At 44.2% G+C, this 14,206-nt stretch overlaps 1 protein-coding gene across 1 annotated transcript in view; it reads right to left on the reverse strand.

Moving 5' to 3' along the window:
* Positions 1-8,238, reverse strand: part of LOC135399629 (uncharacterized) — a 58,970-nt gene extending 50,732 nt beyond the window's left edge. The window contains exons 1-4 of the mRNA XM_064631352.1: positions 8,188-8,238; positions 7,087-7,220; positions 5,280-5,329; positions 5,048-5,159 (exon numbers count right to left, since the gene is read on the reverse strand). Of these exons, the coding sequence (XP_064487422.1) occupies positions 5,048-5,159; positions 5,280-5,329; positions 7,087-7,220; positions 8,188-8,235 (344 nt within the window). The 5' untranslated portion in view covers positions 8,236-8,238. The remainder of the gene's footprint in view (positions 1-5,047; positions 5,160-5,279; positions 5,330-7,086; positions 7,221-8,187) is intronic.
* Positions 8,239-14,206: the final 5,968 nt, after the last annotated feature.

The raw sequence follows: 14,206 nt of genomic DNA on the forward strand, positions 1-14,206 counted from the left end.
ACTACTGACCAAGACTGTCGCTAATCCTTAACTCTTATATGTATCATGTGTATGTCTTAGACATTAGTAGTCCTAACAGTTTGCAGTTACTATTTGTTGCTATTTCGTAACTCGAGAAAATCCAGATCATTGTTTCAGGGCACGACTTTTTCGGCAATCAAGAGGAAGTCAACAAAGCTAGTAAATGAAGCAAAAATATGAAAAATAGTTTTTGTGTTCATGCACAACATGTAAAGTTTCGCACTTAATTCCGTGCGAACCGTTATTTGAACCGATAACCGGTATTTTTTTACCGGTTTAGTTCCGGTTCAGCTCCAAGATGGCGTGGGCTCTTTCGGTTCGGTGCAGTTCCGGCTCGGCCAAAAATAACGATTAATAACGATTTTCGGTTCGGGTTCGGTTTCGGTTCGACTCTCTGCATGAAATTAGTGGTAAGGCCAACGTAAAAGTGAGCCGCTCTGTGAAGAAGAGGCTCTCGTTCCTACCGGGGTATGTCGTGAATAAAGCGTCACGTAATGCGTGTAAAATCAAACATAGAAACCCGAACGTCGGCTGTAAAGTTGGGGTAGTGTACTCTATACCCTTAAGTTGTAGCAAACGACATATTGGGGAGAGAGGCAGGTGTTTAAATCAAAGATTGCAAGAGCATGGAAACAAGGTTAGGTCCAAAGATGGAAAGAATTTGCAGTTGACAGATCACGTTTTTGATGTGTGTGTGCGACACGCAGTTCAAGGCCACCCAGGTAATTTATCGACCCCATGATACGCATATCAGGCAGGTCGTTGAAAGCGGGAACATAAAGATAGAAAAATATAAATGTGTGAGCTCGTCTACCGCGATATTAACATTAACAAGAAGACCTGACAAAGGCACGCGGTTTGGATGAGAGGGGGGGAGAGGAGGCAACCTGGGGGAGGGGGTGTAGTCTCGTTCGAATATCTTGATGCATTTTCTTTGATTGAATAGTAAAACAGTGGTTGAAAGTGTGCGACAACGTCTGTCTCGTTCTCTCTGTACTGCGTCCCAACTGTCAGCAAATGTGTTTTTCTTTACGGAAAACAGGGCGATATGTAATGCAAGATTTTGTGTGGTTACACAGTTCGTAGATGCTCGATATTTTTTAAGTTATTCCGGTAATTTATATAATTAAGACTGCGACCCACATTTGATATCATTCGTATTTATTTTATTCGCACGAGCAGTCATGACTTTCTTCCTCTCTGTCATTTTATGTTTCATGTTTGAAATAAAATGAAATCACAGAACAAGCGGTACTTTTCTTTGTGCAAAAAAGAATAATCTGCACTCACCACCTTCATAAGCCCAGACCCCGTCCTATTTGTTGACGGGCAACTATCCTGTGTAGCACTATCCGTTTCACATGTCGGAACAGTGTACATGTTTAACAGACTGCCATTAAACCCGACAGACCGGGATAGCTTCTTCAGTGATGTCATTAATTTACTGTCTTTCTTCTCGGGGCGACACGTATCCAACATATCTTGATCGTTTCATTTAGCTGCACCAAATATGTTTCAAGTTCATAACTTTTCGAATAGTCATATATTTCTTCAGCTGAACAACGTCGCATGCTTTGCGTATGTCTGATCTTGTCCGACAGCGTCAGCCGCAGATGATCCGTTCCATAGGTATAAAGGAATAGCTCTGTTTTCAAGCAATGTCGTCGTAACAATAGGAGTGTTGCACTTAATGATCATATGCTATATCATGCTATATCATCATATCATATCATATGCTATCATATCATATGCTATATCATATAATTCCCAGTGAAACAAAAATGATTCGCGAAATTTAATAAATTTCATTCCGGACTCAACACAATTTTCACGAGCACGAATGCACAATGTATCCCCTTTGATTCGCTTCAAACCATTTTTTCAAAAGCCGCGCCTTCCAGAGCGGCCGCAAGTGGTGCTGCTGTCGCTTTAAAAATGGCGGCGTCCGATCCCGACCGGCGAGCTATTCCTACCCGAAGTTTTTACGGCAAAACTGGTAAGTGAGATCAGTATTTTAGTCAAAGTGGCACAGATGATGTTTTATAAGTCTCTATTTTGTCGAATTTACCTTTGATACGCGTCCGGCTAAAATATTTGCGTGCTGCTGGTGACTGATCAGGCCGTATCATATTCGGTGCAATGGGCAATTCTCTGTATCGAATCTAATGAACCATATTTGATACGTTGCCGACTTTCGCTTATTTGATGCCTATTTTCTCTTCTCTTTTCGTCAAAATATACCCCTGCTGTTTGAGACATCCTTGAGAGATTGGCTACTGGTGATGACAGAAGTGATCTGAGCGATCTTTCAGATTGTTTCCGATGATAGTGACGACGAAACATATCAACCAGACTCACACCTGGAGGATCACAGAGAGCAGGATTCTGTAAGTGAGAGCGAAGATGGTGAAGTTGAAGACACTGAGCCCGGCCCTTCATCATCGTGCTCAGCATCCTCAAGGGACAGAGGCCATTGGCGAAAAGAGCTGCTGCGTGGTTCTGACACAACCTTCTCAGGGGTATTCAACGAGCCTGACGGCGTAGATACCCCGCTGGCCTACTTCCGACGTCTTGTAACAGCGGATATGCTATTACAGCTGTCACAAGACACAAATTTGTACAGTACCCAGAAGGATGGTGTGTGCATTAACACTAGTACACATGAAATTGAGCAGTACATCGGATTATACATGGAAATGGGGCTCGTACAGATGCCTTCTGTGCGTAGCTACTGGGAGAGCGGAACCCGATATGGCCCCGTGGCAGATGTCATGTCAAGAAACCGGTTTGAAAAACTAATGAGGTGCCTACATTTCGTCGACAACATGAAGGTTTGTGACGCCGACAAGAATGACAGGTTGTGGAAGATAAGACCGTGGCTGACACAACTTCAAGAAAACTTTTCAAAAATGGAGCAGGAAGAACTGAATGCTGTAGATGAGATGATGGTAGCATTTACAGGACGTTCAAGTCTCAAACAGTATTGACCTCAAAAGCCAGAGCCCTGGGGCTTCAAACTGTGGGGACGTGCGGGGCAAACTGGACTGCTCTACCAATTCGAAGTTTACCAAGGGCAGTCAAAGGCGAAATACGTGTATGGACTTGGTGCAGACACTGTGTTGAAAATGTGCTCCAATCTACCCACCCACAAAGGATACAAAGTGGCAGCCGACAATTTCTTCAGCAGCATAGACTTAGCTCTTGAACTGAAAAATCGGGGCGTATGTTACGTTGGAACAATACGACAAAACCGGCTTCGTGGCTGCGTACTCAAGGACGAAAAAGCACTCCGAAAACAGGGCCGGGGTTCATGTGACTATGCTGTCGACAACACGAAGGGCCTGGCCCTCGTCAGGTGGTACGACAGCCGCGCAGTGTCTCTTGTGTCAAATTACATTGCTGTTGAGCCTACTGACTCTGTTACAAGGTACGACAAGAAGGAAAAAAAAACATGTTGAGGTGACACGACCTGCAATTGTGGGCGCCTACAATAGCTACATGGGAGGGATCGACCTTCACAGCTACTTGGTTTCGTTGTACAAGTATTCAATACGATCCAGGAGGTGGTACTTGTACCTTTTTTACCATTCACTCATGATATCAATTGTGAATGCATGGAATCTATATAGGAGGGATTGCAAGCTCCTAGGTGTGCCATCGCAGAAACTGCGACTTTTCATTGCTGCAGTTTCTGATTCGCTCATTAGCTATGGCAAGCAACCAAAAGGTCGTCCGTCCTCGCTTCCCACACCAGCAAAGAGACGAAAGACATTCCAGAAACGGCCGCAGGAGGATGTCCAAAAGGATGGCATTGGGCACCTCCCAGTGTGATCAACTCAACGACTCAGGTGCAAGGTGTGTCCCCCAAAGAACAATGTTTATACGTACATTAATTGCAACAAGTGCAAGATCGCTCTCTGCATGAACAAAGACAGGAATTGTTTTTTTGTACATCACTTGTAGGAAGGAGCAAACAGGGTAGAAATGCCCAGTGCATCACATATGGTACGTCTCCCCAAATGCAGATTTTTGCATGTATCGGTGCAAGACGTGCCGAAATTGTTTTCTGGTCTCATATTCAGTGCAATAAAAGGTTACTTCGATTTTTATTGCATTCATTTCTGGGTCTGGGCATTACAGGGTTAAGAGCGTGTGGGGTACGTTTAATTGCTTGCTATGGTCCCAAAATGTGAAACACACTGCCGTCTCGACTAAGACACATGAACTCTCCACGCAAGAAAATACGAGAGTATATAGTTGGAACCGCTGTATAGCTATAGTATCCATATTCTTTACCTGAATCTGTATATATGTGAAATCTCCAGCTTCTGTAGTTCCTGTAGTGTCTATGCTTGCTTGTTGCTGTACGTGTGTTCTTGTAATTCCTGTCTCAGTTGCGGGCGCCTTAACTAGTTATTGCTATTGACCCTGCAGCGTGGAAACGTGTGTGTAGCAAATAAATAAATAAGAAACACGCGTAAATATTACCACTCTTCCAAGTGTACCCTGCACTGGTCCATATAGACTGTCATTGCTGACTTTGTGTCCATCCACTCCCCTTCTCTCTTTCCCACACTTTACCACACTCCCATCATTCTATTACTGCTCAGGCTTAACGAGGTACTATCCTCGTCAGAAATGTACGCGGAGTGCCGAGCTAGTTTCTAGTGGTAATACTGTAGTATAACACCAAAAGGAGTAGCATGAGTACAGTGACATATTGCACGGAGTATTTAAGGTGCGTGAGCGGTGTGCACTCTCAACATGAATTTTCACTTTATAAAGTGTTGAAGCCCAAGTACTGCAGAGAATCGCACTTTGTGGTTTCTGGTGTGAGAAGAGAGCGGAGCGTAAGCTCTTTGTTATCATTGTCACCGATGCAAGGCGTCACAAAAGGTGTACATTCCTGAATCTCAATAGGTGAGGACACAGAACTGTCGTATTGCGAATTATGGTTAGCTAGGAGCTTGTTATGTGCTTCTGGTTTTCTGAAGCATTATAAGTCGAGCTAATGTGGTTTACTCACAGGCGAGCAAGGTGGAACGCAGCGTTGGGCAAGGCGCTGAAACGCTTCCCTATGTCGCTCACAATAACAAACTTTGTGGTGGCGTTGCATATTCCTTTCTCCCAGGTGAGACCTTGAATGAGAAAAGAAAGTGCACATTCTTAATGTCTATAACCACCATGTGCTGATGCGTAGACATCTCATGTCGTTATGTAAGTGGCAGCACAATGCGTAATGCTTTTATATTTCGTACCTTTTGGACCATAGCTCCTGGTGTTCCCTTCATTTGTGAATACTGGCCGCCTGCGATATAGACAGAGTAATATGTTTTTCAAGCTGGCAGTGGGAAAGTAGTGGGAAACCTATAGGTAATGGAAAACCAGTGACTGCTCAGCCAGTCACGCAGACACAGGTATATTATAAAATTCAGTGTACAGGCAAAAGAAGAACCGTGCACAACCTCCAGCCAATAATCCAAAAGATAAAAAGTAAAGCTGTAGCATGCCAGGAAACTCTGCAAGAAATGACGGGAAAGCGATGCCCAGTTGTTTACTTCAGCAAGTCAGCAGCACTATGCCATATGTGCTGTGGATAATAAAATGAATCTATTCCCCAATTTCCTGTGAAATTATTTGTGTACAAGACTTGGTATGTCTAAGGGAAAAATGCAGGAATATATTTAAAATGACATTAAACCTGTAATTTTTATCGTCATGGCAGCGTAGGAGAAACGTTGTAAAGCGGTGTTTATTTTGTGCTCTCATTTCATACAGTTTGGTACGTTGTATTCACAAAGAAACTGCATTTGATATGTTAAATATCCGTTGATCGGCACTTGTTAAATTAACGTGTTTCCGAAGCGACATTTGAATTCATGATTTCATGTTCGCTATCATCGTCTATTCTGCATTCATTTTGTTGATATCCAACGTCTTTTCCACGTGCAATATACAATAGTGTGTTGACTGGGCTGCTTCTTGGGAACCTTGTGTAATGAAGTTACTTTGAAATGGGGCAAGTGATCGGGGGTCGATCATGTTCTTGAATTCGACTAGGCTATTTTGCATTTTTCAGGAGCGAGACCGTGACGCCTGGAATGAACCGGCAGTCTGCTTGTCTGGATGTGATGAACGACGTCATCACCCGCTGATCGATCATGAGACTGTGTCAAAGCCGGGCATTCGGCGAGTACGGCAGCGAAAGGCGACTGAAGCGAATAAATGGCTGTATCGAGAAGAGGCTGATGATATGCTGAGCGGAGAACGGATGTGCGCAATATCGTCGTTGAGTCCACGGGTACCTTGCTGCGATGTTGAAGACCAAGCCAAAATTATGAAGAAAATTGGCTCCCAAATGTTATGGTTGTCTGCTGCAAAATCGAAATGCCACGGGAAATTACTATGAAGTCCGAGAGCAATGTCACGGAGTTTTCGCCGTACACGAATCCACAAGCCGTTAGCAGCGAAAAGATGCTGCCCGGGTGTTCATCAGGGACCGATGTCGGGACGTTGCGTTTTCAGATAACGTCCAGGTCACCAGTTGTGAAGGGTCCCTATAGAAGGATCACACGGCAAGTGCGTCAGAGGAATGAAAACCGAACTGATGGTTCATTTCACGCGCCACTATGCCACTAGTTCCTTCTCGCGCGTGGAGGCGCTTAAAGCCATTAGCGTCGTCTTCGGGCACACCGCAACATATATTGTCCTTGTTGACGCAAGTGAGCCGAATTGGACCAAGGCTGCAATAGGTCAAATATTTGTTCGATATAGCATACGTACGAAACAGGCAAGACAAGTGCGTGCCATGAGATAAATTAGGACAAAATTAAGGGGTAGTTTGAAACAGCTAAAACTGGTTCACGGATTTCAGCACGCGATTCTCTCCGCTAAGTTCTGCTGAAGGGCTGGTCCTCCGACGGACCTTGCAGTCCCTGTGAATGGCTGAAGTACATGGGGCGTAGTCATGGGCAAGCATAATGTATTGCTGGTTTAAAAATCCCTACTATTTATAGTAACGTGGCAAGATAACAAGATAATATGTAATGGATAATATACTCTCACCCTGAAAAGACGAACACGATGTCTGATAATTTGAATTGGCCTCTTGCGCTTGTGTATTCATAGAGGGTATGAAGGCTTCTGTGAGCGTCCACTTCATTTTCATTTACTACGAGAGCATCATTAAACAAGACGTCCTGTAAATGCAGAGAATCCAAAATGGGTGTTCACAGGCTTCAAGTTTTATAATGCTAAGAACGCAAGAATGATTTCAGAATCATCCTTCAGGGATCTCGGGTGCCCCATGCAATCCGTGTTACAGCAAACTGTGCGCCACGCGCATCTCTTCATGAATTTTAGGGACACTTTTTGAGCGACATTAATCGGCGTTAAAACTCGCTATAGTAAAATATGTGTGCCACTACGTTAGAAGATAAGAAGAGTTGAGGGATTTAAAATGCGTGTCCTATTTTTTTATCTGATGTCATTACTGGGCCTCATTATTTAATTCTGGGACTGACTTTTGTGAGTGGATAAGGGCACCTTGCCGCTAGTAGCTCTCGTCCCCTTCATGGCGGATCCGTTATGATTGTACTTACAACTATTCCAGCGTTCCCGCCACTTACGAAATCACGTATGGTAATCACTTTTTAGAATAGTCCTCATTTGTCGCGTCGTATCTCCCGCGGCCTCGCATTTGTCGTTGGGGCATTTTAATGATGCACGATAGAGTTGCAGGAGCGCCGCTTCTCAGGACGACGTCTGCGCAAAGCGTTTCGGAGGCGTTGCTCGACTTTTACGTAGTCGTTCGTCATTGACCGTTCGTTCTCTACAGAGATGTAGTCATGGCGCAAGACAACTTGATTCTTTTGATCGTGTTGTTTCACCGTCGTCGCGTTTTCTACCTGCTTTCTAACGTTGACTCAATTGTCGTGGATAAACAGTGAACAACTCAGAATGATCGGAAAATAATAAATTCTAAAAACTGACTCCGAACATACCAAAGAACAATCGAAGACAACCCCGAAACTCAAGCATGAGTGGAAATTAAAAAATGTTGAAACGTTTCATAAAATAGCAAGTTGATCTCGGTATCCCATGTTGTCAGTGATAGAACCTGGATGCGTACAAAGCGTACCTACCACATTGCTGCATGATTCTTACCTGCGCGTGAAACATGACGAACTCGAACTTGATTTTAGGATTCTCCATCTTTTCATATTGTAGGTTGACCTGAAAGTTGAAATTGATTTTATAATAAAATGTACTTCCTCTAGAATCGATAGATAATAAGAATGGAGACTACAGTCAACCCTCGATTTATGAACCTTCGATTTATGAATTCCCTCGTTTTATGAACACGAGCACGGGGAACCAAACTTTTTCCATTCATTTTTCCCTCGTTTTATGAACCTCGATATTCGAATAATGAACGGAATTTCTGGGAACCAACGAGGAGTTGCCCAGCGTTTTTGCCCTCAATTTATGAACGGATCGTTCCGAGGTCAACAGAAACCTTCAAAGGGATAATTCCGTGGTCTCATGAGTGACGCCTGAACGGACAAAACGTTTTCCAGGTATTGCACCCTCGGTTCTTAACCCCTCGAAATCCGAACAACAACGGGTTTTCCGGGGTCGCACAAGGTGCGACCAAGTGTTCCTGACCTCAGTTGATGAATAAGGTGGTCGCTGTCACCCGGAGATTAATAAACGGAGGTTAAAAATCCCGGAGGAAATCCGAGACCAGTCCAGAGCGAAGGCACACACACAGCGGAAGGCATGGTCCAAAGCAAAATTAAACAATTTAGTATTGCATAATAAACAGAGTGTGAATGCGCTAACGTCTGTTCTTTGTGAGATTGATACAGCAGAAGGCATGGTCAAAAGCAAAATTACACAATACATTATAAACACAATCACAACTCGGAAATACTGTTGCATTTGCTCGATAGTACTCAGTTAAGTGAATTTTCGGTTTATGAATCCCTCGATTTATGAACGATTTTTCGGGGAACCGAGGGTGTTCATAAATCGAGGGTTGACTGTATAGGGGACTTTAGTATAGGTTGGCGAAGAAGTTGCCACGGGAGGGCGCGGTTGCCCAAGTGTGGAATGGGAGTGACGCGGGAACCGGTAAAGGGACGGCGGGAGTTGGGACAGGGCAATTGGTGAGTCATGCGATCGAAGGCAGTGCTACCGAGGGAGCTGCCTTTGTGTGTGCAGGTATGGAATAGACCTTTGGATGTTTGATTGACTTGTATTGCGTTCCTCCACGGCCTGGATGGATGAGCGCAGCATAGGGAACTGGTTCCCATACAACTCAATGAAGACTGTCGAGTCTTGTAATCAGCATTAGCAGGGCCGGTGCTAGATGCTAGATGCCGGTGCTAGCAGGGCCGGTGCGGCCTCAGATTTTCCCACTCTCTCGCGCGCCCCGCCCACCCGGAGCGCGCCAATGGGAGGACGCGTGGGCGGCGTCGGCTGAGTGCCATCTGGGGGCAGAGGTTCGAACGTAGACGGGGACGTGCTTTTGGCGACGCTACATTCACTGGGTCGTTCCATCCACCGCGGCCCTGAGTTGGCCCGTGAGATGGCGCTGCTCGATCTGTGAACCTAGGGACGCGCGTTCCTTGAGACCGTGAAAATTGTCGGCTATAAGTACTGAGTCATGATCCCATTTCTGTCTCTTTTTTTTTCTTCTTTTTCTGTTTTCGTGTAATGAATTGAGGGATTTTGACGGCTCCTGTGTTCGCTCGTTTTTGCTTTTAGTAAACGTTTCATGATCGGCGTCCATGAGCGATGCCCGCGTTTGTTTGTTTGTTTTTGCTTTTAATGAACGTTTTATAATGGCTTGATTCATTGCCTGTTGTTAGGCGCGAACTTTGAATGGCGCGTTTGCGGCGTCCTTGGGCGATGCCCGCGTTTGTTTGCTTTATGAAACATATGGAACACGCGTTGTTAGAATGATCTTGATAAGACGTCCGCGGAATCGTTGCGCCCGTGTTTGGGTGATGGTAGGGCGTTCTTTGGCGTGTGTGTTTGTGCCTTCCCTTTTATTGAGCATGTCATGCGATTCGTGTGCGATGCGCTGTGGACCGGGACACGGGCGGTGAGAAGTACACCCCGTTTTTGTTTCTTTGTCGTTTCGCGGGACAATGCGTCATTATGGACTGTTTCCCTCTGCGTTTTTTTTTTCTCTCTGTTTCATACCCCCTTTTTGTCTTCACTGCGTCATGCGACACGTGTTGTTACGAAAGGAATTTGATGAGATGCCATGCCCGTGCGGTTTTTGTGCGTATGTTTAGATAATGCCGACAGAAGGCTCTGGTTCTTTTCCCCCTTTTACTGAACATGATGCCACACATGTTGTTACAGAAGGACTTTGACGAGACGCCCAGGCCGTTTTTGTGCGTATGGGTGGTAATGCTGGCTAGACGAAAGAAGACTACTTTTTTGGTGGTTTCTTTCATTAAACTTTTGGTGGCACCGTACCGCTGTCAATCGACTGGACACTCAAATCGGACAACAACGATACTCTTTGCTGGAGTATACTTGATGTACGTGCAAGACCGTAAGGACGCTGGACTGATGTCTGTTATGATTTCGTTAGTGTGAGATGCGCCTATTTGCCTAAGCACTCTTGCGTACCACGGCGCACTGAGAAAAGCAATGCAAGCATATCGGGTGTCCACCCATTTCATCGAACGCCGTTTCATGGAACGTCACCGGACAGTTGCTCACCAGACAATTGCCCGTCGGACAACCGCTCACCGTTAGAATCAATTTGCCATCATTTTAGATGTTAGATGTTAGGTGGATTTAGATGTTAGATGATGGCATTTTAGACGTTAGGTCATGTTAGAATTTTAGTGTGGGTATTATAGACATTAAAATTGGCGTATTATCATTTTAGACGTTATTATTGTTGTTGTTATGTTAGCATCAGTTTATCGGCACTTTAGGTTCTTGGCGAAGGCGTGTTTTGCAGTTCTTCGCAATCGCAACAATGCAAATATTCGCAACAATCGCGCAATCATATCCTGAATGTAGCAAAGCACATGCGTTAGCAGTGTGCCAACCTATATATAGCTGTGGCTGACGCTGATACATGATCCCAAATCTGTTTGCCCGCGGGGAAGTTAACTGAATTAAATTTCACGTTTTATCTCTGATGCTTCGTCCTCTGTCACTCACTTATCCGCCGACAACGCACTGATTTCCAACATCGTGATATCGGCACTAAGCCGGTGGTTATAAAACGGTTGGGGGGTTCGGCTTACGGGATATCGGCATGCGAGGCGTGATCCATATCGAGCCATTTCGTATATTCAGTCCGGTGTCCGCCCATTTGTTCGAATGCCGTTTGATCGAAAGCCGGTTGGTCGACGCCGTTTGTTCGAAAGACATTTGTTCGAAGGGAGTTCAAAGCTCGCAGCGTGTTCTTAGCACCTCCATTCTGTAACTTTTGACTCGAGCATACGGAAGCAGGCAATCAGTCTCCTCTGCTTCGTTTTTTTGTTTCTTTTTTTTTAACTAAACAGGGGAGACCTCTGGTTATTTGCAGACCTTTGTCATTCACGAAGAGCACAGCTGAATAGAACAATGCGGAAGAATCCGGCGAACCGTAGGACACATATTGAAGCAAATAGCCTCAGATTGCGAGCAGACGATAGTCTGTGCCTCTTCTGGGCACCCTTTTCATTGCTGGCGACAAATTTAAAGGGAACCATCTGAAATGGGAGAGCCATATGTGCGCGAAAGCCATTCGAAGTCTGTGGATGCTAAGAAGGAAGTTTCGTCATGGTACAAAATAATGATATTAAATTAACAGCCATATAAAACCTTAGTTCAACCTTGGTTAGAGTATGCATCTGCAGTCTGGGATCCCTACACATGCACGCAATAAAAAAAATGAAAAAGAAGAAGAAGGAAAGAGTAGACAAAGTACAAAGATCAGCTCCCCGGCTTATATTGTCAGGGTTTCGAGGGACCTCTTCAGTTCCATGTATGTTGCAAGAACCAAATTTAGATTCACTTGCACATAGGCGCAAAGTAAACAAACTAAAACTGTTCTTTCTCCTATACAATGATATTGACTATCAACATTAATAATACATTGTTAAATTTTGTCCACGCGAATAAACCATTCAAGAATGTCATTTATTTATTTATTTGTCAAAGTTGTTTGTTATTTGACAATTGACGTCAATTATTATTTGACAAAGTGTTGGGGGACTAGGGGTGAAAGGCCTGTAGTCACTATGTGTCAGAGAGGAAAAACCTATCAAGTTGTCGAATGGGAGAGGGTGAACAACCCAGGCCCTTGGACCGCTTTCTGGATGCGAAGAAGTGGGTTAGGATGAGGAATGTGTCTATGGGCAAGCGTATTACACATAGTTAAATATTTCTTGGGATAACAGCATCTTGGACTGACGCTTCTTTTGTTTTTCTTCTTGTTTTTTGTTACATCAACGCTACAAGCGTACCAATAAAAAAAATCGATCAAACGACCGCTGCCGTTTCGATCAAACGGCGTTCGATCAAATGGCTTTCGACCAAATGTCCATGATAGGCTACAATATATAAAAACAACAGTGTACTCCACTACCGAGGCATTACGGCACGGGTTTCAGAGGACCGCCCTCGACCACATGTACTGTTGTCGGAAGCCTATTAGAAGACCAAAAAACATAACGCCGAACTATCAGAAGGCCGAAAAATCATAACGTTGAACTATCATAAGGCCGAAAGCCAAAAGGCCGAAACATCATCACGCCGTACTGTCAGAAGGCCGAAAATCAGAAGGCCAAAGAAACAGAAGACCCTGAATGGGGCTGTTCTTGTCATAAGATTATAAAAACTTTCGTGACTCTTGTATCAGAAATCGAATAATTGGAATGCGTAGCATTTGGTGCTCAGAAATAGTCTGGCTAGAGAAAAAGAAGAAATCTACAGCATGTTTACCACCAAAAGAAAGTGCCTCGTGGGCGAATACCAGTGAATGACTTGTAGAGGAGATGGTGTTTCTCTACATTTGGTGACCCGAACGTGATTTGAACAAGCAACCGTCTGAATTGTTTGCTATACAGAAATAACTAACTATGGGTCATAAACCCAGTTAATGACCAAGGAATTTAACCCAACATAGGATATCTGTGACAAGATCTGTAGGATTTTTTTTTCTTTTTGCTTCGCCTGCAACTTTCTGTACCGTTCTATTTCAAGAACTGTATAATGACCACGCTTGTCCCCTGACACAGGAGCACAGTATATGATTTCTTCCAGAATAGTCATCAGTTGTCCCAGGTCATTCACTCGGCTACTCACCCTACTTATCGAAAGGCCGAACAATTAGGTGCGGTTTTGAGTCAGAGCTGATGATAGGGAAGTGGTTTTAGGAATGACCGAGGTTGAAGCCGTTGTTGAAAATGGGATGAGAATGGGAAATGGCGTCCCGCATAGCTCGTAATTTTTCATTTTAATATATTGCCATTGTGTAAAATAAACACATACAATAACACAGTGGTTCATATGTCTACTTTTGCTTTTTGTTTTCCCTTAAGTGATCGAAAGTACGTTATTAACGCGAAGTTCGGTAAAATAATGTATTTGCTGTATTAATTCACAACAAGTCTATCCTACTTAATTTGTAGAGCTAATCTTTTATCGCAGTTGGAATAAAAATTTTCGTATCCTGGGTTCCTTATATTTCGGCCTTCCGGTAATTCGGTTTTCTGACTTTTCGGCCTTTTGATTTTTGGCCTTCTGATAATTCCGCCTTATGAGTTTCGGCCTTATGACTGCCACCCACTGTTGTCATCGCAAGAAAAGCCTGTCCATGCAGTTCCTTGCAACAAACGTCATCTGCATTAATTTCGCAGCCTGCTGTGGTCAGTTGCATGCGTCTCCTCGTTTCACATAGAAAGATGATGCGCGCCCAGTCGATTGACAGCGGTACGGTGCCATCAAAAGTTTAATATAATGAAAGAAACCACCAAAAAAGTAGTCTTCTTTCGTCATTAGCTAGCATTACCAAACATACGCACAAAAACGGCCTGGGAGTCTCGTCAAAGTCCTTCTGTAGCAACATGTGTGACATCATGTTCAGTAAAAGGGGGAAGAAGAAAGCGTCTTCTGTCGGCATTATCTAACCATACGCACGAAAACGGCACGGGCATGGCAT

The sequence above is a fragment of the Ornithodoros turicata genome, chromosome 7 (genome assembly GCF_037126465.1).
Source record: "Ornithodoros turicata isolate Travis chromosome 7, ASM3712646v1, whole genome shotgun sequence".
NCBI classification, from domain to species: Eukaryota; Metazoa; Arthropoda; class Arachnida; order Ixodida; family Argasidae; genus Ornithodoros; species Ornithodoros turicata.